The 23459-nt window shown below is 47.4% G+C and overlaps 1 protein-coding gene across 1 annotated transcript in view; it reads right to left on the bottom strand.

Annotated features, from left to right (window-relative positions):
• Positions 1 to 698: 698 nt before the first annotated feature.
• Positions 699 to 23459, bottom strand: part of LOC307228310 (neural-cadherin) — a gene marked incomplete at both ends in the record, with an annotated part of 316610 nt that continues 293849 nt past the window's right edge. Inside the window, 3 exons of the mRNA XM_079997948.1 lie at positions 699 to 1340; positions 3515 to 3669; positions 20420 to 20664. Coding sequence (XP_079854074.1) covers positions 699 to 1340; positions 3515 to 3669; positions 20420 to 20664 — 1042 coding nt within the window. The remainder of the gene's footprint in view (positions 1341 to 3514; positions 3670 to 20419; positions 20665 to 23459) is intronic.

Raw genomic sequence — 23459 nt, forward strand, 5'->3', positions numbered from 1 at the left:
CACCACCACCACCTCCACCCCGGGCGGCGCAGGGCAGCGAGCGAATAACAACAGGAAATTAAACAGTGACGGCGGCGGGCGAGTTTAAGAGCTGGACACGTCCAGTCCTCACAGATTACCCCCAATAAATAAATAAATAAAACAAAATCAAAACTCGAGCCGCATCCCGGTGACGGCAGAACATCACCCCACCAAACACCCCCCCACCCCCCCCCCAAAAAAACACTGAAAGAAGCAGCGTACAGCCGGACAAAACACCTCCGGCCCCCCAGGACGTGCCCGCTGAGCCCCCCAGGACTGAGGGTTAGGATTCCAGGTTATTTACAAACTGTTGGACGGACGTGGCGCTGGCGGGGCTTCCGATCATTCTGATTATTCTCGATTGGGCTCGGATACAGAGAGTCTCACGATCAGCTGACGTTTCCGTGACGATGGAGGTCCATCCTAAGGGGCTCCTGACCCTGTGTGTTCCTGTGACATTGGGGCGGGGGGCTCTCCAGCTCAAACCCTGGAGAGCTGAACCCTCTCGCCCTCTCGCCCACTGACACTGAGCTGCGATCGATTGGTGGAGTCCGTCTCTGCTCGTTAGGTCTGTGTGTGCTTTCCAGGGGAGGTGGAGGGGGAGGAGGAGGAGGAGGAGGAGGAGGAGAAAGGAGTAGGGAGGAGGAGGGGGAGGCAGAGAGGGGAAGGTCGGGGCTTCAGAGGTCGCTGGCTTCAGCCCGCTCATACAGGGCCCGCAGCTTCTCGAAGCGTGGCCCCCACTCCCCGAGCGATTCCTCCCTTTTCCCCTCCCCCCCGGCCCCTCCCCCATCCCCCCCCAGGCCCGCCGAGCTGAAGGAGCTGAGCGAGCCGGCCGGCGAGCCCCCTCCCTCGGTAGAGAACACCTGCAGCGAGTCGAAGGGCCCCGTGTCCGGGTGTTGGTCAGCGTCGCGGATGATCTCGCACAGGTAGCGCGCCAAGTCCTGGCTGGAGAAGGAGAGCGAGCGGCGGGTCAGGTGCGAGGGCCTGGCCTGGCCCTGGGCCGGGAGCCCAGAGGGGGGCATGTCCCTGCGGGGGGCGGCGGCGCCGGGCGGGTTGGCCGCGCAGGAGGACGAGGAGGCCGGCGGCGGCAGGGCGGCCGCGGGGGGGCTGCCGGCGGTGCGGCCCAGGGGGTCCAGCGGCGGGGCCGGCGGCTGGGCGGGGTGCGCCTGGTGGAGCAGCAGGTGCTGGTGGTGGAACGGGTGGTGGTTCTGGGACAGCGGGGCGGCCGGGTAGTGGAGGTTCCTGGAGCGGCAGTACTGGACCGACTGGGCGGGGCTCGGCTGGAGGGACTTCTGGAGCTCCGCCATGTCGTAGGCGTTCTGCACAGAGGGGAAGCTTCTGTTAGCGAGAGCCGGAGGTGGGAGACTCCAGGTCCAGAAAGTAAAAATCCTCCCGTGTTTTCACTGCAACAATCAGCTGGACCTCTGGGTTGAACACAAAACCCACATGGTTCAGCTAAATCCTGGAGTGGTGTTTTACTTTCTGAACCCGGATCCTCCACCCGGATGTCAGGATGGAGCGCCAGCTTGGCGGGCGGTGCCACGAGATGCCGGAGACGGAAGCGTTAAGTGGCACAGAGATCACACCGCGAAGAGAAAGAAACAAAGGGAATAAAAACTGAAATCAATGAGAGAAAAGAGAAGGAGACAGAGGGTGAAAAACAAGCCCGACCCTTTAACTTATTTTGAAATTTGCACCTGTTTAAGCTTCCACTCCGTCTCCATCTGCTCCCTGAGTGAACTCACTGAAATGAATGGACTTCTTCTGCGTGTGTGTGTGTGTGTGTGTGTGTGTCGAGGATCGACACTCTCACTCTCTCTCTCTTCCATTCGGTCTTTTCTTGTGTCCACTCCTCTTACACCGATTTTCTTTGGCTCATCTGTCAAGTTCATCATATGTATTACAGGCGATCACCCGGGAACCGGACCAGTTCAGCTGGGATGGATTCTCCATGAACATGGCAGGATGGATGAATGGAAGGATGGAGGAACAGGGGGATGGAGGAACAGTAAGACGGATGGATGGAGGATCTGGTTGCATGAGGGAGAGGATGGATGAACGTAGATCAGGTTGGTTTGATGGAGGGAGGTGGGGGTTGGTGACCGGAGGGCCGGGTTAAATGGAGGACAAGGTGCATGGATGAAGGAGGATCCAGTGGGATGGAGGGATGGATGGGGGGCGCGTGACGGGTGGAAGCTCCGGGAAAGGCCGTGATGAGACTCTGGAGAATCAAACATCCGCTGTCGTTTTGGGCCTTTGCTCTACTCCTCCTTTTTCATTTCATGTCGAGTCATTTTGAGTTGAACTCCAGAACTCCAACTAAACAATATTTTGACAGTTTATCACATTCAGTCAGTGAACTCTTGGATGGATTCACTGATTAGTTAAACCAAACTTTAATATTTTAGTTTGATAATAATAATAATTATTATATTATTATTATTATTATCAATAATTATAATAATTAGTTTGATAATTCTGCTGGTTACCATTTGTTTTACGGATGGTAAAATACATGGTGTCTCCTTTCTTTATAAGATGTTGCTCTTCCAGGAGGGAGGGATCACAGTGTTTTTAATAGATAAGATTTACACTTTACGAGCCCCCAGTGATTGTGTAACAGGACACATACTGTATTTTTTTGTGTTTTCATAAACTGTACATACATACATATAATTTGTTCTTGTGAAAGGAACCTCGATAAAATTCAACCCTGATGAAATTCAACTTAAAAATGACTTACAAGTGTGTGTGTGTGTGTGTGTGTGTGTGTGCTCTCCAGAGTACTCTTTACGGCTGAGTGCTGGTGGGAAGCTGCAGCTGCTGGAGAGAGGCAATAAGTAGTCTGCGTGGGCCCAATTAATACAAACCTACACACACACCCCCACACACACCCCCACACACACACAACTACACATGTAGTCGGTAGTATGGAGCAAGTGGTGTGTATTATAGTATGTAGTGTGTGTGTGCATCTGTGCGTGCGTGTGCATGCGTGCGTGTCTGTGTGTGTGTGTGTCTGTGTGTGTGTGTGTCTGTGTGTGTGTGTGTGTGTGTGTCTGTGTTTGTGTCTGTGTGTGTGTGTCTGTGTGTGTGTGTGTCTGTGTGTGTGTGTGTGTCTGTGTGTGTGTCTGTGTGTGTGTGTGTCTGTGTGTGTGTGTGTCTGTGTGTGTGTGTGTGTGTGTCTGTGTGTGTGTCTGTGTGTGTGTGTGTGTGTCTGTGTGTGTGTCTGTGTGTGTGTGTGCGTGTGTCTGTGTGTGTGTCTGTGTGTGTGTGTGCGTGTGTCTGTGTGTGTGTCTGTGTGTGTGTGTGTGTGTGTGCATGCGTGCGTGTCTGTGCGTGTATCCGTGTTTGTGTGTGTGTCTGTGTGTGTGTGTGTCTGTGTGTGTGTGTGTGTGTGCATGCGTGCGTGTCTGTGCGTGTGTGTGTGCATCCGTGTTTGTGTGTGTGTCTGTGTGTGTGTGTGTCTGTGTGTGTGTGTGTGTGTGTGCACCTGGTCCTCCTCCCCCCCGCCCTCCTCGTCGTAGTTCAGCACGTTCTCCCGGACGTCCTCCCAGCCGTCGTGGTGCGCCGACACGTGGTACACGCCCTCCTTCAGCCCCTTGTAGCTCCGCCAGCGAGTGTAGAGGAAGATCCCCAGGAGGAGGACTGGAGGACGGGAGAGAGAACGATTTTTAAGTTCAATGTTTTTTGCTCTTGGACATTGCACTTAATTTTTTTTAATCCTTCACTATTTGTTTTCCATTTGTTTTATCAGAGGAACGTACGCTTCCCATGTTAATAAAACCTAAAACTTTACTGTTGAATTGAATTGAGAGTGAGAGAGGTGAGTGGAGAGGGTGTGGGCGTTTGTGTGTAGGTGGAAAGAAAAAGAACAGACCGAACGGTGAAGAGAGAGATGGAGAGAGAGAGAGAGAGAGGATCCTGGCATTAGAATTCAGGATGAGCGGCGGCGGCGACGTTCCGATCCAATTAACCTGCGGCTCGGAGACAGAGATGATGTTTAATGAAGTCGGCCCACGAATCAATCTCCAAACTGTGGATAAGCCGGTCCACAGCTGGAGGGCGGCGTCGTGATTCCAAAGCGGACACCGACACCTCCAGGCATCCCGGCGATCCCTCTTTACCTCTGCGGCCGCTCATTGAGGCGTATCCGTTAAAGGGCAATTCCAAACATTTCTCTGGTCGCACCGTGCCGCTCCGACTGTAACCCCCTCGACAGCTTTGTCAAAGATCTACAGGCAATTTGGGAGCGTCCATTTTGAAAGGTGAAGAGGAGATATGAGCAGACCCCCAATTAGGGTTGCCCGCCCATATGGGCAACCCTGTACGACTGTTCAGCGGCTACACACCACGGTTCTGGAGAATCCAGAACCCGGAGTGTAAAAGCCGAAAGTGTAAAAGCTTCATGTTTCTGGAGTTCAGCCGCTGTCGTGGTTCGTCCTGTAAGTTGCTTTGGACAGAAGCGTCTCAGGACGCGAAAAAGGGGGAAATCCAGGGGGCCATGCCGGGGGCCCCCCCGCCAGGCGCCAGTCTCACTCACGGGAGCAATTAGGGATTTTGTGTCTAGCTCAAGGACACTTCGACAGGCTACCGGGATCGAACCAGCGACCAACCTCCCACGCCACTGCTCTCCGTGATAATATGTACAGTAAGTAATCAAATGTCATCACTTGTATTCATAAAATATTCAGCAGGTGGGTTAAAATAATGAACAGAAGAAAGAATAAACAAACCTTGAAATGATGATGAACACGCGCTGATAAGTCATTTCTTGGATATAACTTATATCCGGCCCTACAACAAACTATTTCACTGTCGCAGACAAGTTTCCAATTTTGGAATAAAATCACGAGTTTTCCCTCAGTTGGTGCGCAGCCCCGTCATCTGGATGCTTTGGTGTAAGGCGCTCATAACACTCAAACCTGTTGAATATTTTGCTAAGTTTTTAGTCTTGGCTCGTGCAGTGATGTTCGACGACGTGAACATTGTCAAAAACCAAAAGGTTGTTGGTGCTCCCTCCAGCAGCAAACAGGAAGCAGCCAACCGGGGGGATAGACAACATGGCGGGGACTCCGGGGAGACTGTACTTAAAAAAAACCTCAAAATTTGAAAGAATGAAATAAAAACGTATTAAGAACGAATTAAAAACAAATATAATTGTGTAATAATTATTGGATAATAAATGAGAATAACATTGACTCACCCTGAAGCTTTTTATTATTATCATAATAATAATTATTATTATATTTATTTATTTTTCATCACATAACAATATAAATAATCTTCGTGTTTTTGGTTGGTTTCTCAGAACGAACCACTGCACACACGAGGGAAGCTGTGGCCAAAAGCTGCTTCTCTTTAAGTTTCCACTGTTGAAGTTTATCCTCTTGTAAATTTCCACCAGGAGCAGGATGGGAAATCATCCCAAAAAGGAATCGTCATCTCAAAAAGGAATCGAGTCGTAGTGTGGCCGCTCGTGACCCGGCAAGAGCCCGTCTTTGCAAAGTCTTGTAGTCTGTGAGCAAAAACTCAGCGACTTATAACAAATTGACTTTAGATATGAGAGCGTCAGACTCTAGTCTCTTCAAAGTCTTTTCAAAGTCTTCCAGTGTGTGGTTGGCATTAGTGCAGGTTTGACATTAAAGCGCTGGATAATAAATGAAATGAAGGTAAGTTGGACGTTGTCAGGGTTGAACGCAGGAGGTGAGGGTGAGTCCTTTAACACTGACTGTGAGGATATTCCTCCCCAGGTAACCTTGCAGGGACTTCACTAAAAGGCGGCTTTGGACCAGTCTATATAAATATTCCACGGCCCCCCCGGAGGAGCCCACACAGGAATACAAACCGGAGAAAAGAACAAAGTATCTAAGGGTTCGCAACTCACCTGACGAGCAGAAAATAGAAAAAAGAGGAAGAGGGTGAGACGAAAGAAGAATCAAAGAGAAGGAACGGAGAGATGGCGAAGAGGAGAAGAGACATGGTTCCCATTGATCTGTCTTTGTTAAAAAAAGGAGGCGGGAAGTGGAATACATTTCTGTCTGGAGGAGGTATTTTGGTGAAGTACACAAACACAGTTTTACTTGCAGAAGCAATCTGCATTTATTTTATACTCCACCGTCGTCCTGACCTTTTCAAGCTTGTCTCACAAATCTCCTATTGCCCCGCCCATCCCCACCCAGCCCAGCCCCGCCCTCCCAAGTTGGCTCCTTAGAATTGAGTCATTCCTTCCTTGGATATTTGCGGCAGGGGATGCTTCTCCAATCAACACCATTGATTCTAAATTTGTTATTTTTCTGGCAAAGTCACAGGAGAAGCAACTGCTCTTTGAACGTGGACACAATTAACGCAGGAAGTGTGACGCACTGCTGAACAAACAAGCTTTTTATTTATTTATTTTTTAATCGAATTAAAGTCCAGCCATGTTTCACTCCCTTCTTTCCTTTCAAATGTTCCCTCCAAAAGGAAAATGGTGACGTGGTTCCTAATTGAAGGGCACATGGCAACCGGCGCTAAACCAAGCAGATCTTCCCTCACAGCACAAGCTCCCGTCAGTGATGGAGAAGGAGGACCAACCGGGAGCTTTGAGAAGGAGGATTTTCCACCTGGAAAACGGAATCTTCTACGGAGTTGTCATCAAAAGGCAAAAGGCTGCGGTTTCTCAGCAGCAAAGAAGCAGAACAAGTGGAAAAACAAATGGTTCTTATTCATGGCGAATGGATGTGTGGCAAAAATACATTATATACACGTACATACTAAGCTTGGGCAATAGAACGATATTTCGGCAACTGCCGATTGGCTGACTCCGATCGGAAGTTGTTTTTGTTGGGTGATTTTTTGCATGATTTTTGTCCTTTTATTTTGCTGATTTAATGGTCTGCCTCATCGAGAATTAAACTCGGCAAATAATGTCCCTGTAAAGCGCAATTCAAAGCCGGCACAATTCAAAGTGGGTTTATGTTATGAATGGGACCGAAGGTGATAAATGTAGGCGCTGAAATTTATTTTAATATTATTATTATTATTTTATTTGTTTTGAAAACCGGGACAATTTGGGAGCATTAGCCGGAGCCCCCGAGCTGGAGCTCACTGCTGTTATAATAATTTTACGCCCATGATGAAGTGGTCACAGAAATGAAGGTCACAAAGTTTCAGTTGTCTACCTTGTTCAAGCCGAGCTGCCCCACCCTCTGTCAACACACAGGCTCCAGTTTAGATGTTTTAGCTACAATCTTCAGAGTTTCCGCAATTCCATGATGATAAAAAGGCAAAAATGTTCATCAAAAACATATTTTTTCCCTTGTATTTTGTAAAAATGTTGGATATTCAGTTCGGTGAGGAATGTCTCAACATCCAAAACTCTCCTGAAGAGCCGTCCGGCATCTCTTTAAAACAAGCCTTTCTCCGCCGCATTGTGTCGTGTCCCCGTCCCAGCCGATGTCACTTGAAGGCCTTGTGTTGTGATAAACCCTCCACTCCACATCCCAGCAGCCCACGCGCTAGCGGCTCCGTGTCCACAGCCCCTCATCCAGAACACGGCTGCAGAGCAAGAAAATCAATATTCATTCCCCATCAAACGGTCTGACCAGAGCCTCTCGTGTCTGAGTCATGAAAGGCTCTGAAGACACTTGCCGCCCGTGTCCTTGTCTTTCTAATGACTTATCTAATGATACTGAAAAGCAGGAGTGATGTGGATAAACGCAGGGGTTGCCATGGCGCTGGATGGTGTGGAGGGGTTTGGACCACAGGCTGTGGGAAAAAGAAGAACAGAAGAGAGCATCTTGCCGCCATCTTGAAGAACTGTATCTGAATTCCAGAAGTTACTGAAATTTAGCGGCAGGGCAGAGTCTTCTGAGGGAGCGGTGGGTGAAAGCACCTTGGTCGGACAGAACTTCACCTGTCAATCCCTTACCCAAAAATACAGTTTTTTAGAATTCATGTCTTCTTTATGGGACGATAATTCTCAAAATCACAACTCAGGCACTTATTAAAAGAAGCAAACTCGACATTCAAGAAGTTTCTTCCTGATCCGTTGAGTTCGCTTTGGAGCTTTTCGGAAGCAGCATCTAGTGGCCATGAACTGCAGATTAAAACCCTGGGGCCGCGGAGGTTGGCGCTCGGTGGACGAGAGCGAGATGTCTCCACCTCTCAACACAAAAAAACAACAAAATAAAAGGTGACGGCAGAAAGAAATCTTTGCTCTGCAACCTTGGCGTGTTCCCGCGAGGCGGCGGTTCTCCACCCCGCTGGTGTTGGAGGTTCTCGGGGCTGGAAGGCGGTCGGCCCGGAGCCCCCAAGAAGGAGCAGGAGAGACTCCGCGCAAGCCTCTGTAATCTCACAGTCCACGGAGGGAAAACATGCGGCAAAAGAGGGAAAAATAAATTGAGCTAAACCACTTGTCTGACTGTAGGATGCGAACCCTCTGCGAATGGAGACGGTGCATACGGTGTTTGGGTGGATGTTATTCTGGGGTTTCTAATGTTATTTCCAGGCTCCTCTAGCTTTGGAGGTGTGTGCGTGTGTGTGTGTGTGTGTGTGTGTGGCCGATGCAGGCTCCATGGAGAGGTGAGCCCGGCTGGAGGTCAGGGTGAGCAATCTGATTTTTGCACTCTGTTCAAAGGACTTCTCTGGAGGGCATGGAGAGGTGTGGAGAGAAAGAGGGAGGAGGAAAGAGGGGGGGTTGTCGAGAGACTGAGAGGCAGAGAGAGAGTTTATGTGTTCATTTATTTACACTGACTCCAAGGTGCAGGCTCTCTTTGACCAACACTCATTTTATTATACTTTCTCTCTCTCCTCAACTTATGTTTTAGCTTCTCTTGCCCTTGTTCACTCGCCCCTTTAAACTATGTGCTTCCTCTCTCTATCCCCCCAAATACTGATGTTGGTCGTATTGATTCCAACAGAAACTCTGAACTGCACTGTTTGGTCCGACCAAGACAACACACACACACACACACACACACACACACACACACACACACACACACACACACACACACACACACACACACACACACACACACACACACACACACACACACACACACACACACATACTACAACACGCACAAAGTTTTCTCCTGCAACCTGTGAAAGAGTAATGAATGTAGTGTATGTATAAGGGGGGGCCACGGAGGCTCAGTGGTTGGCACTGCTGCCTCACGGCAACAAGGTTCTGGGACTTTGTGTGAACACGGGGAGAACATGCAAACGTTCTCCACGTGTTCAGGTGGGAGGCTCCTGCCACGCCCCATGCCCCTGAGCAAGGCTTCATTGAAGTTGTGGAGTTGGTCCCCGGGCACAGCTACGGGGCAGCCCGCTGTTCCCAGATACGTGGCGGGTGACCCGGTTCCGGCCGGTGGTTGGGACCCCTGCTCTCGATGGTACTTTTGCGTTTCAGTAAATCCATTGAGACGCGAGGAAAGGGTCATGGATTCCTCCTGAACCTTCTCGAAAAAAACACCCTTCTGCTTCTGATACCCACAATGCAGCGGGTGCAGCGCCCATCTGAATGCCAGCGAGGCAAACAGAAATACTACGGTACGGAATAAAAAAATAGAACCACCTTTCTGTCTCTCGGGGTTTTCTTCCCTCCCCCTCTCTCTTTATGCCTCCTTCCCTCCTCGTCCATCTTTCTCTTTGTCTGATCCTGGCCTTCACTTCATTCTCTCTCTCTCTCTCTCTCTCTCTCTCTCCTTGTTTTGTCCCCCTACCTGTTGGACCCTGCACACCCCAAAACCCTTTCCTCACTGTGTTTCCAAAACCCAGGAACACCTTCCCAGGTGGAGGGAGGGGGGTTGCTTTGTCATGTAATTATCACCTTGGAAACCGTCCCAAAAGACAGTTAATTGGCCACTTTAGACATTGTACTGTATCTGACTGGAGTGAGACGTAGTGATATCTGTGTCTCTACCTGCTGCCGTCTGTCTGCCTGTCTATCTTTGTCTGCCTGCCTGCTTGCCTATATATTTTACAGAGAACCTTGAAAGAGGAAAGCATATATAAAGGATTAATCAAGTAAAAAAGATGAATGGATGGATGGATGGATGTATGGATGCATGGATAGATGGATGGATGGATGGATGGATGGATGCATGGACAGATGGGAGAGATAATGTAAATGCGCCAAGTGTGCAGCTTCTGGTGAGGCTTGAATCCTTACGGACGTGCAGTGGAGTCTCAACCCACATGGAGTGCAGTGGATGCAGATTGACACCAGACACCAAACCACACATGGGAAAGCAGATTATGAGCATTAGTTCCAATAACAGCAATATGAGAGCATAATTAGAAACCACTGCTTGTCCATCCATATTAATATCTGGGTGCAAGAGGCATCCATCCCGCGCCCCGTCCAAGTAATGAACCTGGCTCATCACAAGTAATTATCACTGAAGCTGAAATTCAAATAATGGACACTGAAGCCAATTAACCTCAGAGCAGGAACCTGAACACCAGCCGGGTAATGTTAATCACTTCCATTCCTATTCTCCGGGCTCACCCGCCCCCTGACCCCGCCCGAGCCACAAAACTGGACGGAAAAAAAATGAATGAAGATTTCACAAAGCGATAAATGGAGGTGTGTGTGTGTGTGTGTGTTTATTGAAGCTAGTAGAGTGGTGTAAGCCACGGGCAGGCACTTGTGATTTGATATGGTTAATAATGAATATTGAGGTGGAGGAACAACGGGACAACGGAAGAAGGGGCTCGGAAAGGGAGACGGAGGATCGTGCAGAGAGACAGACAGAGAGAGAGAGAGAGAGAGAGAGAGAGAGAGAGAGAGAGACTGACTTTTAAGGCTCCTTTATTTTCGGCAAGTCATGTCACAACAGCAGAAACTTGATTACGAAGCAACCAACAAAACAAAGAGAGAGTCAGAGACAGAGAGAGAGAGCGACAGAGAGCGCACCACCCACGCACTCAAATGAAATGAACAGTTTGTCTCTTGATGAATCCAATTTGTGCTCTCAACACAAAGGAAGGAGACAGATGGAGCAGGCAGCGCTGCCACACCCCGGTCCCTCCATCCACTGACAGTGTGATGTGCTGCAAACCTGATTGAAAAGAAACCTAAACTAACAACAATGGCTTGTAAAGGGGGAACAGGATTCAAGATTCAAGAGGTTTATTCGTCACATACATATACATACTTTCATACATATATGCAGTGAAATGTAATGCAACGCACCCAGTGATTACACACAATATGTTCTAGACTGTGTTCCTGTGTTCAGGGTGAGGGAGCTGGACATGTGCTTCCCCACCCAAACCACCTCTGGCCGGGCTGAGAGGAAGTCCAGAATCCAGGCACACAGCGGAGTATTCAGTCCGAGCTCCTTCAGCTTGACAGCCAGTCTGGTGGGGACTATGGTGTTGAAAGCTGAACTGTAATCGATGAACATCAATCTCACATAGGCCCCCTTCCAGCCATCCAGGTGCGTGAGCGTAGTGTGCAGTACTTGGGAGACCGGGTCTTGCATGGATCTGTTCTGCTGGTACGTGAACTGCAACGGGTCCAGGGTGCGGGGGAGAGAGGCACAGATAAAATCCTTAATCAGCCTCTCGAAACACTTCATGACCACCGAGGTGAGGGCCACCGGACGGTAGTCATTCAGGCAGGTTGGAGAGGTGATCTTCGGGACAGGAACGACGGTGGACCTCTTGAAGCAGGACGGGACCACTGCTTCAGCCAGGGAGATGTTGAATATTGTAGTGAACACCGGAGCTAGCTGCTTAGCACAGGTCTTCAGTACTCGCCCAGATATGCCATCTGGGCCCGCAGCTTTCCTGGTGTTCACCCGCATCAAAGCCCTCCTGACCTCGTGCACGGACACTGAGAGTGCGCGCTCATCCCCAGCGGTGTAACTTCAATTAGCCGGCGAGCTAGCGGTGCTGTTGCCAGACTGGAACTGCGCATAAAAGTAGTTCAGTTCGTTAGCTAGGGAGGCGTCCACACTCTAGGGAGGAGCTGCTCTTGTAGTTTGTTATAGTCTGCAGCCCCTCCCACAAGCATCTGCTGTCCCGCTGCTCCATCTGTAGCTCCACAGTCTCTCTGTACATCCGTTTAGCTTCCTCCACCGCCCTCGGCAGATTGTATGACGCCGCTTTGTAATTGTCCATATTACCGGATACAAGACCGTCGTTGTAAGCGGCCGTGCGAGCATTCAGAGCGCAGCCGATGGATTTATCAACCCACGGTTTCTGGTTTGGAAATATCTGAACATTCACCGTGGGAACGATGCTGTCCGCTAACGTAGCCACAAAGCTCACCGCTACGTCAGCAAACTCGCTGACGTCACATGAACTTGATTGGAACATGTCCCAGTCTACGTCAGTCAGAGCTTCCTGAAGCGCAGCCTCTAATTGGCCGTCCACCACTTCACTTCCCTCGTCACCACCAGTTCTCGCACGATCAGAGGCCTGTAAACGGGAACCAGAAAAATCGTGGCGTGATCTGATTTCCCAAAAGCAGAGAGCGAGACGGTTTTGTATCCGTTCTTGTACGGTATGTAACAATGGTCCAAAGTTCTATCTCCCCTGGTGGCACACGTGATGTGTTGGTGGAAATTAGGCAGAACTTTTTTAAGGTTCGCCCTGTTGAAGTCCCCAGTCAACACCACAGCCACGTCGGGATGTTTGTTTTGAAATCCACACAACACATCGTACAGGTCAGTTCTGTGTCGGTGCCTGCGGTGGAATATAAACGGCTGTAATGATGACTGTGCTGAGTTCCCGGGGGGGGGGTAGAATGGACGGTATAAGATTGTCAGCTGTTCCAGGTTCGGCGACCAGGAGCGGGAGAGTCTTGGTGTTGTTGGGATTACACCAGCGGTTGTTTAACATGAGGCAGACGCCTCCACCTTTGGATTTCCCCGACTCCCACGATCTGTCGCCGTGGAACACGGAGAAGGACTCGGCTGGACGTATGGCTTCATCCAGCACCAGCGGGTTCAGCCATGTCTCCGTCAGGCAGAGGACGGAACAGTTCCTCGTGTCCCGTTGGAATTTAATCCTCGCTCGAAGTTCATCCATCTTGTTCTCCAGAGACTGAACGTTGGCAAGAAGGATGATTGGCAGAGGTGGACGGTAAGGTTGCGTCCTCATTCTGACCCGAATGCCGCCTCGTTTACCACGGTGCTTCCTCCGTGGGCCCGCTGTGGAACAGCGACTCCATTTTTGTTTTTGTTGTTGTTGTTGTTGTTGTGGTTGAGCGTGTTCGCGAGTAGAATTTCAGTCGGCCACTCTACTTCCAGGGATAAAAAGTCCCAAACTTGTTCGTTTAGGGAAGTTTTTGTATCCACGAGTGCATCGCGGCCGTAAAAGATAACTGCCAATGCTTTATTGGTGGACATTTTGATAAAGAAAGGAAAACAAATACTAAAATGTGCAAAAGTCGACTGGAGCGCCGGCACAGACGACCGCAAGGGGCGGCGCCACTATCGCCATGACTTTATTAGTCACAGGCGGGGCCATTGATCGATCTAACGTGTTTGAATGTCCTCTGCGTTGAAATAGCTATGAGTTAACGACAAAACCTCTTTTTCAGGGACAGAAGGATGGAAAGCAGAATAACGGTCGGAGCGGCTGATCAAGAGGCACCCGGTCACAGCACCCAGATCAAAACGGAGTCGTGCGGATTCCTCCGAGTGGTGAAGGAAGTGGGAATCAAACGACATCGAGTGGCTTGAGGGTGGAGCTGGGAACACGGGCAGGAGACCTCCACATTCAGATGTAGATGTTACAGTATGTGATGCTTTTGGGTTTTTGTATTTAAGGAGAAACATGTTATTTGGGGATTGAAACATATTTCAAGCGCAAGGTGACTGCTCTCCAACCTCATTCCAAGTATCCATGACATCACAGCATCACAGCAGCAGATCTGGTCAACAGCAGACGTTCCCTTTTGCTTTTTTTTTGGCTTTCTTAAAGGAAATAATGGAAAACGTCGTGCGGATTTGTAGGAGCGCCGGCGCAACGTTGTGAAGGAGAAGCAGAGCGGGTGGCGGCGGAACAACAGTGTTCCTATGCGAACGCACCAAGACGGGGAAACAACAGGAAAAGGCAAATTCCTGCCATAAAGGACCAGAAAGCAGAAAGGAAGAGTTTTAATCTGTGCCTCTCAAAGAGCCAGAACCGATGCCAGTTTCCTTCTCAAGACGGTGACAATAGTGTCGCTGCTGTTGAGCTGGTCTGGTCCATGCAAGCGAGGCAGAAACAGGACGGCGCTTTCTTCTCTTTACTTCCAGAAATCCACAAAGCAGGAGGCCTTGCAGGATTCAGTAAAGCCAGAATTCAAACTGAAGATTCCCCCCCAAAAAAGGGCACTCATCTATTGAGCCGGTTCGGCTGATGTGTTTGAACATCTTGTGATCTGACTGGATTCCACGGCAGAGGTGACCTCCTTCTGTTCCAACTTGGTGTTTCAGATTCTGTTTCTGGACCGACCTTGCAGAACGCTGCGTCTGGTGGTATTATTTGTGGAGTTTTTCCACTTTATCCATTTCCCTTCATCCATATTTACAATTTGTCAATTAGGGTTAAAGTCTTTCTTCCCCCCTGAGGCGGTTACAGTTCAAAGTCTTAAAACCTTGAAGTCAATTGTTCTTTTTCAGCCCTGGATTCCCTCATACCAAGAGTAATATGTTTGGTTCTGCGTTTTAACGTTACATTTGAACACAAACATTACATGACTTCTCGCTTATAGAATATGAATCTTTGTGGCGTTTTACAAAACACCATCTTGTACCTAAGTTGTTTTGGGGAGTGGAAGCGATCTGAGGTTGCGTGACGAAGCACATCTTAGTTAAGTATGAGCATATTACTTCTAAATGTTCTATTTCAATTGTAATGAGGGTACATGTGTAATTCCTTTGTGGAAATGACCTTGCAGCAAACAACATGACGCATGAGCCTCCAAAAAGCGGCCATTGCTAGAACGTTCTATTCCTCACCATTTCCAAGTTTCACCAATTCTCAAAGATCAAAAGAAATAAAATATAAAAAATGACTATAATTATTTTATATGTTTTGGATATCGGTCTTCAAGAAAAGATTCTCATAAGAGCGGCCACAGACTTATTATGGCCGTAAGTTATAGCATCCATACAGAGAAAAACACTGAAGAAAAGGAGCCGCTCTGGGCGCTACTTGAGTTTCAGAGCAGGAAACGCCGCAGCGATTGAGCGCTGATTGAAATGACGACCAAAGCCCAGGGAGCATTGATCTCCATTTCTGTTGGGTTTGGGTAAACACAGAGCGGCGCGCCTACAAATCAAGTAATTAACACTAAAAAACCACGGGCGGAACCCCTCCGTCCGCATCAAGGTCGGATACAGCTTTTAATAAGAGGCCCTAAGAGAAGATGAAAGCGAGAAAGAGGAGAGGGAAGGGAGGGAGCAGGGGGGGAGGATGTGGGGGAGGAGGAGGAGAGAAAGGAAGAGGACAAATAATCATTTGAACTGTGTTCGTCTGGCGTCCTTGAGGGAGGAGATGGATGGACAGATGGAGCGATGCGCCCCCTATGAATTGCCAATGAGGACAACTGACAAGGAGGAATAACTCTGCGGTGCCTTCAACGCCCTTCAACGCCCTTCAAACCCTCAAAGCCCTGACACCCAGAACCAGGTCGACTTCACAGTCGCTTCCCGAGCTGCGTTACGAGCGTCATCCGTAAATCCATGCCAAACTCCCCGTTTTTAGTTCCTGGTGTTGCTGCAGCGTCCTGTCTCGTTGGGCTCTGATCTGCTTTCATCTCTCGTTACCGTTGCCCTGGTTTCCTGACGCCGCACACCAATCCGCTGCCTTCCCGTCAATTAGGCTGCGGCAAAACGCGCCGAGTCGTCGTCTCGTGTGAGCCTGAGTGCGCCTGAGGCGGTTTCCATCGGAGTCCATCAAAATTACAGGAAGACTGCATGTTGGACCAAGAGGGGAACAGATAGGGAGAGGCAGACAGGCAGACAGCCAGACGGGCGGACAGACAGGCAGCTCTGCTCTTGTGAGGCTGTGATCCAAAGCATCGTTTAGCGTTGTCTTCGTGCACAAGCAGAACTTGGAGTACTTTAAGGAGCTCTGAACGTACTCCAAGTTCTGCTTGGAGTACGTTCAGAGCTCCTTAAAGTTACTAGCTCTCATACACCATATACACGCAGCTTCAATTCTGCTCTTCCATCCCACTCGGTGGGAAACTCCTTCACGACCACTGTATACTCTACTGGGAAGGAACGTTTCCATCTGCCCACTTTTCTATCATTTAAAAAGTTAGCTGGAGGACGGAAGCCACACTTTTAGTTCACTTCGTCATGGCAGATCAGAGTTTCCTGGACGGACTGTGACATAAGAGCAAAATACACAGCGTTTGGCAAAACCTCCTGTTTGGGGACATTACGATTTCCCAGTGATGCTTTTCGAGTGCATCATTGGGAACATCTTGAATATTTCTATGCAAGCTGCCGTTCGCAATTTTGAAGGACAAATATAAAAATCTGTTGAATTTCATCATGTCAAGGAGCCATGTAGCAGCTGGGTTTCAAACACCTCCCGAAGCCGATGCAGTTGCAGCATCGTGTTTAATTCAATATTAGGAAATGGTTCAGGTAGAATCGGCAGTACATCACCTGCTCTCCCCGTTGAAGGATAAATATTATGAAATGAGGTGTGGGAAGATTGTTTTTTAAGCCTTGAGATTGTTGGCAAGACATGCATTCTGCAGAAGGCAGGGGCCATGTTATTTGCACATAGTAATATAAACCTAATTCTTATTCAGTGGATGTGAATTAATAAATACCTCTGAAATTGTCATTGTCAATTGTCATTCAGAACTAGACTTGGGCTACAAACCGCCTAACATGAGTGACACGACATTGTTGGAAAACAAATAGTGCCTTTGGTAGCATGTAGATGTAGAAATTGGTAACCAGAGGCCACAGCGATGCGCTTCCTCCCAGCACCGTTCCAAACTCATCGAACCCGTGCGACGGGTTCCATCGATCTGTGTTCCACCAGGACCATGATGGCCCCTTTCCCAGAAGGGATTTGTCAGCGCTGCAGTGTTCACGTTGAGGCTCGCCTCTAATCACCAACACCTGCTGGGACATTTGGCGTCTTTGTGATTAGCTCAAGCCATTAATTGCTAAGCTCCTGTCCTTAGGCTTGTTTGACAATTCTGCTTGGAAGGCCAACGGAACATAAATGCAACCCCCCCACACACACACACACACACACACACACACACACACACACACACACACACACACACACACACACACACACACACACACACACACACACACACACACACACGTCTGTGCACATGCATGTGTGTACGTTCTACATTTTGTGTGTGTTGTAATAGTAATTGTGTTGTAGTAGTTGCAGTGTGTTGTAATAGTAATTATGTTGTAGTAGTTGCAGTGTGTTGTAATAGTTAGTGTGTTGTAGTAGTTGCAGTGTGTTGTAATAGTGTGTTGTAGTAGTTGCAGTGTGTTGTAATAGTAATTGTGTTGTAATAGTAATTGTGTTGTAGTCGTTGCAGTGTGTTGTAGTAGTTAGTGTGCTGTGGTAGTTGCAGTGTGTTGTAATAGTTTGTGTGTTCTAGTAGTTGCAGTGTTTTGTAATAGTAATTGTGTTGTAGTAGTTGCAGTGTGTTGTAGTAGTTGCAGTGTGTTGTAATAGTAAGTGTGTTGTAGTAGTAAGTGTGTTGTAGTGGTTAGTGTGTTGTAGTAGTTGCAGTGTGTTGTAATAGTAAGTGTGTTCTAGTAGTTGCAGTGTTTTGTAATAGTAATTGTGTTGTAGTAGTTGCAGTGTGTTGTAGTAGTTGCAGTGTGTTGTAATAGTAAGTGTGTTGTAGTAGTTGCAGTGTGTTGTAATAGTAAGTGTGTTCTAGTAGTTGCAGTGTTTTGTAATAGTAATTGTGTTGTAGTAGTTGCAGTGTGTTATAGTAGTTGCAGTGTGTTGTAATAGTAAGTGTGTTGTAGTAGTTGCAGTGTGTTGTAATAGTAAGTGTGTTGTAGTAGTTGCAGTGTGTTGTAGTAGTTTCAGTGTGTTGTAGTAGTTGCAGTGTGTTGTAGTAGTTGCAGTGTGTTGTAATAGTAAGTGTGTTGTAGTAGTTAGTGTGTTGTAGTAGTTAGTGTGTTGTAGTAGTTGCAGTGTGTTGTAATAGTAAGTGTGTTGTAGTAGTTGCAATGTGTTGTAGTAGTTACAGTGTGTTGTAGTAGTTGCAGTGTGTTGTAATAGTAAGTGTGTTGTAGTAGTTGCAGTATGTTGTAGTAGTTGCAGTGTGTTGTAGTAGTTGCAGTGTGTTGTAGTAGTTGCAGTGTGTTGTAATAGTAAGTGTTTTGTAGTAGTTAGTGTGTTGTAGTAGTTAGTGTGTTGTAGTAGTTGCAGTGTGTTGTAATAGTAAGTGTGTTCTAGTAGTTGCAGTGTTGTAATAGTAAGTGTGTTGTAGTAGTTGCAGTGTGTTGTAGTAGTTGCAGTGTGTTGTAGTAGTTAAAGTGTGTCTCAGTAGTTGCAGTGTGTTGTAGTAGTTGCAGTGTGTTGTAATAGTAAGTGTGTTGTAGTAGTTGCAGTGTGTTGTAGTAGTTGCAGTGTGTTGTAGTAGTTGCAGTGTGTTGTAGTAGTTGCAGTGTATCTCAGTAGTTGCAGTGTGTTGTAGTAGTTGCAGTGTGTCTCAGTAGTTGCAGTGTGTTGTAGTAGTTGCAGTGTGTTGTAGTAGTTGCAGTGTGTTGTAGTAGTTGCAGTGTGTCTTAGTAGTTGCAGTGTGTTGTAGTAGTTGCAGTGTGTTGTAATAGTAAGTGTGTTGTAGTAGTTGCAGTGTGTTGTAGTACTTGCAGTGTGTTGTAGTAGTTGCAGTGTGTTGTAGTAGTTGCAGTGTGTCTCAGTAGTTGCAGTGTGTTGTAGTAGTTGCAGTGTGTTGTAGTAGTTGCAGTGTGTTGTAGTAGTTGCAGTGTGTTGTAGTAGTTGCAGTGTGTCTCAGTAGTTGCAGTGTGTTGTAGTAGTTGCAGTGTGTTGTAGTAGTTGCAGTGTGTCTCAGTAGTTGCAGTGTGTTGTAGTAGTTGCAGTGTGTTGTAGTAGTCGCAGTGTGTTGTAGTAGTTGCAGTGTGTTGTAGTAGTTGCAGTGTGTCTCAGTAGTTGCAGTGTGTTGTAGTAGTTGCAGTGTGTTGTAGTAGTTGCAGTGTGTTGTAGTAGTTGCAGTGTGTCTCAGTAGTTGCAGTGTGTTGTAGTAGTTGCAGTGTGTTGTAGTAGTTGCAGTGTGTCTCAGTAGTTGCAGTGTGTCTCAGTAGTTGCAGTGTGTTGTAGTAGTTGCAGTGTGTCTCAGTAGTTGCAGTGTGTTGTAGTAGTTGCAGTGTGTTGTAGTAGTTGCAGTGTGTTGTAGTAGTCGCAGTGTGTTGTAGTAGTTAAAGTGTGTCTCAGTAGTTGCAGTGTGTTGTAGTAGTTGCAGTGTGTTGTAATAGTAAGTGTGTTGTAGTAGTTGCAGTGTGTTGTAGTAGTTGCAGTGTGTTGTAGTAGTTGCAGTGTGTTGTAGTAGTTGCAGTGTATCTCAGTAGTTGCAGTGTGTTGTAGTAGTTGCAGTGTGTCTCAGTAGTTGCAGTGTGTTGTAGTAGTTGCAGTGTGTTGTAGTAGTTGCAGTGTGTTGTAGTAGTTGCAGTGTGTCTTAGTAGTTGCAGTGTGTTGTAGTAGTTGCAGTGTGTTGTAATAGTAAGTGTGTTGTAGTAGTTGCAGTGTGTTGTAGTACTTGCAGTGTGTTGTAGTAGTTGCAGTGTGTTGTAGTAGTTGCAGTGTGTCTCAGTAGTTGCAGTGTGTTGTAGTAGTTGCAGTGTGTTGTAGTAGTTGCAGTGTGTTGTAGTAGTTGCAGTGTGTTGTAGTAGTTGCAGTGTGTCTCAGTAGTTGCAGTGTGTTGTAGTAGTTGCAGTGTGTTGTAGTAGTTGCAGTGTGTCTCAGTAGTTGCAGTGTGTTGTAGTAGTTGCAGTGTGTTGTAGTAGTCGCAGTGTGTTGTAGTAGTTGCAGTGTGTTGTAGTAGTTGCAGTGTGTTGTAGTAGTTGCAGTGTGTTGTAGTAGTTGCAGTGTGTTGTAGTAGTTGCAGTGTGTTGTAGTAGTTGCAGTGTGTCTCAGTAGTTGCAGTGTGTTGTAGTAGTTGCAGTGTGTTGTAGTAGTTGCAGTGTGTCTCAGTAGTTGCAGTGTGTCTCAGTAGTTGCAGTGTGTTGTAGTAGTTGCAGTGTGTCTCAGTAGTTGCAGTGTGTTGTAGTAGTTGCAGTGTGTTGTAGTAGTTGCAGTGTGTCTCAGTAGTTGCAGTGTGTTGTAGTAGTTGCAGTGTGTTGTAGTAGTTGCAGTGTGTTGTAGTAGTCGCAGTGTGTTGTAGTAGTTGCAGTGTGTTGTAGTAGTCGCAGTGTGTTGCAGTGTGTACCTAGCAGGGCCATGAAGCAGATGCAGATGGCGAACAGGGAGCTGAAGCTGAGGCCGACATCCTCACGGTAGATGGGCAGCGTGGTCTCGCAGCGGCGCCCCCTGTAGCCGTCTGGGCAGTGGCAGGTGTACTTGGAGGGCGACTGGGCCACGCAGGCGCCGCGGTGGCACGGCCGGGTGGCGCACAGCGTGTACACGCAGGACTTCCTGGTGCCGTTGATACGGATCATGTGACCGGGTGGGCACCTGATGGGGTGATGGTGTAGAAAGGATTAGGAACGCAACGGGGGCGTAACAAGGAAGGGGAGAGCGAGAGGAAAAACAGAGCAAAAAGCAATCATTTAAAAAACAGAATACGTCAATGAAACTACATTACAGTTCTGTTATTAAATCGCAACGGAAAAACAGTCAACTGTACTCGTCAGGAATGAGATTTGCGTCATCCCCTAATCTGTTCAATAGAGAACAAATTGGAAGAAATGAAAATGCTGACTGTGACAGCTAACTGGGACATTTATTTTCCCCGGCTGCACATTTCAGGAGCAGATTCTCTGCCCCGGTTTAGAGGGCGTCACAGTAATTTAAAGGCTTGTTTCGCTTTGGCGACTCTAACAAACATTTTATGAGCGCGTTATGTCGGCTTCCTGTCGGTTGTCGCCGGAGACGATGCCGGCCGCAAATCGAAAAGACTTCAGATGGAAGATAGAAGATGAATCCCCCGGTTTTAAAGATTTATTCATATTGAAGTAAACACTTTAAATCAGAGACTTATAACCTCAGCTTTTTAGCCGAGTACAAACTAAGATATAAAAGGTCGCATAGTCTTTCCTCACCACAAACACAAAAACAAATCAAAGAAGACCGTCTTGACTGGTTGATCTGCTGAACGACCAGGAGAGACCTTTCATACCCAGAGCGCTTCACCCACAGCCTCCAAATCACCTCGTTCTGGTACAGGAATCAGCGGCCGGGGAATTTTTAACGAATGCCGAAAGTAAAACAACAATGTGAGAATTTGGAATGGTCAAGCGAATGGTCAGTTGTTTTGTTTTTAAAGGATGTTGTTCAGCCCGGAGCTCCAACGCAGAGTATTTCTTCACGCAACACAAGGCTGCAGCCTCAGATCCACCGGCATCGAACCCTCTGGTCATTTCTCAGTGCAGAGACCAAAAGTCAGTGCCGCGAGGGCCCCCGCATCAGATCCACCCGCCCAAACGAGCGCCGTCGGAGGCCCAGCAGCATACTTTTTTAGATAAACACATTTCCATTTACTGCCGTAACATTGTGACTGGGTGATATTCTCGTCTTACTTATGTGCCGCTTTGATTTAATCTATTTAAATTTGTATTAATTAGTTCTGTTCAACAAATGTAGGCTATTATTGCATATGTTTTTTTTGTAATTTTCTGCAAAAGAGCTAATTATTAGGCTTTATCATTCCCGCTGCAGCTGCTCTTGTCGGCTCACTGAAGTACCGATCCAACAAGTAAGAAAATACGAGCCATTCACAGGAAAACAGAGCAATTTTCAGAAGGCAATTAGCTGTGGAGGAGGTGATGAGGGCAGGTGCACACAGGCTTCCTCACAGTGTGGAAGACGTCCAGGACGCAGCACGCCGTGCCCATCCGCCTCCACAGCTTTATCTGTGTTCTTCCCTCTTCGCTTGCTTGCTTCTTCACCAGTAAAACATTTAAATAATCACACACGTACTGATTTCTTACTCCAATCACATGTAACTACACATCGGCCGCTCATCCAGGATTTGGAAGGTGTGTGGACCCTCATTTCAATTTTGAGCAAACAAGTTCAAATTCAATATATGTATAGAAGAAGTGATTCAGAGACCAAAATGTAACGGCGGCCTCTCAAACTAGGGCTCATTTCACCGCAGTATTCCTGCTTTGATGATGGGAATTTCATGGGAGTCCAGGAAGTTACCCAAGGGAACCCCTTCAATACCTTCCAGATTTATTTATTTTGGGAAGAACAGCTACATCCAGCGTTTGTCGCTGGTGAAGGTGCTGATGTTGACAGAGTCAGCCATGGAACTCATCCGTTTCTTCTGTCTCATCAGCGGAGCCTCCTACGCTCAAACTGCTGCTCCCTGCCTCCACCAAGCCAATAACAGGAAACAGAATTCCATCCAAACACACCTGCTCCACCAGGTGTCCAGGTGACACCTCAACAGCACCAACACCGGAGTTCAAACCGCTCTGAGTAAACATGGAGTAGGTCTAATAACTACTATCACCAAGGGCGCTGGAAGAGAGAGAGTGTGTGTGTGTGTGTGTACAGGTGTGTGTGTACAGGTGAGTGTGTGTGTGTGTGTGTGTGCAGGTGCTATGAGGAGATCTGGAGGCTCTTTGGTGGCATTGTGTGCTCTTTTGTAAATTTGACATTTCTAAAAAGCTCCCAAGGGGGGAGGTGTTAAGAGAGAGAGAGGGAGGACAAATGTCAGCCAACATGAGAAGGACAAAGGTAATGGAATCCCCCCACATACACACTCAGAGGGGAAGGGGGAGAGAGAGGAGAGGAGAGGAGAGGAGAGGGGAAGGGGGAGAGAGAGGGGGAGGAGAGGAGAGGAGAGGAGAGGAGAGGAGAGGGGGAGGAGGGAGAGAGAAGGGAAAACAGACAAGGTTTGATAAAATGTTACAAAAAAATAAATGTATAGAATGTGACATGTTTGAGTGTTTCAATTTTTCAATATGTTTCAATGTTTCAATGTTTCAGTGTTTAAATGTTTCAAAGTGTTTCAATGTTTCAAAGTGTTTCAATGTTTCAAAGTGTTTCAATGTTTAAATGTTTCAAAGTGTTTCAATGTTTCAAAGTGTTTCAATGTTTCATAGTGTTTCAATGTTTAAATATTTCATAGTGTTTCAGTGTTTCATAGTGTTTAAATGTTTCAAAGTGTTTCAATGTTTCAAAGTGTTTCAATGTTTCAAAGTGTTTCAATGTTTAAATGTTTCATAGTGTTTCAATGTTTCAAGGTGTTTCAATGTTTCAAAGTGTTTCAATGTTTCATAGTGTTTCAATGTTTAAAT

The sequence above is a fragment of the Zeus faber genome, assembly GCF_960531495.2.
Source record: "Zeus faber genome assembly, chromosome: 3".
In the NCBI taxonomy this organism is placed as follows: domain Eukaryota; kingdom Metazoa; phylum Chordata; class Actinopteri; order Zeiformes; family Zeidae; genus Zeus; species Zeus faber.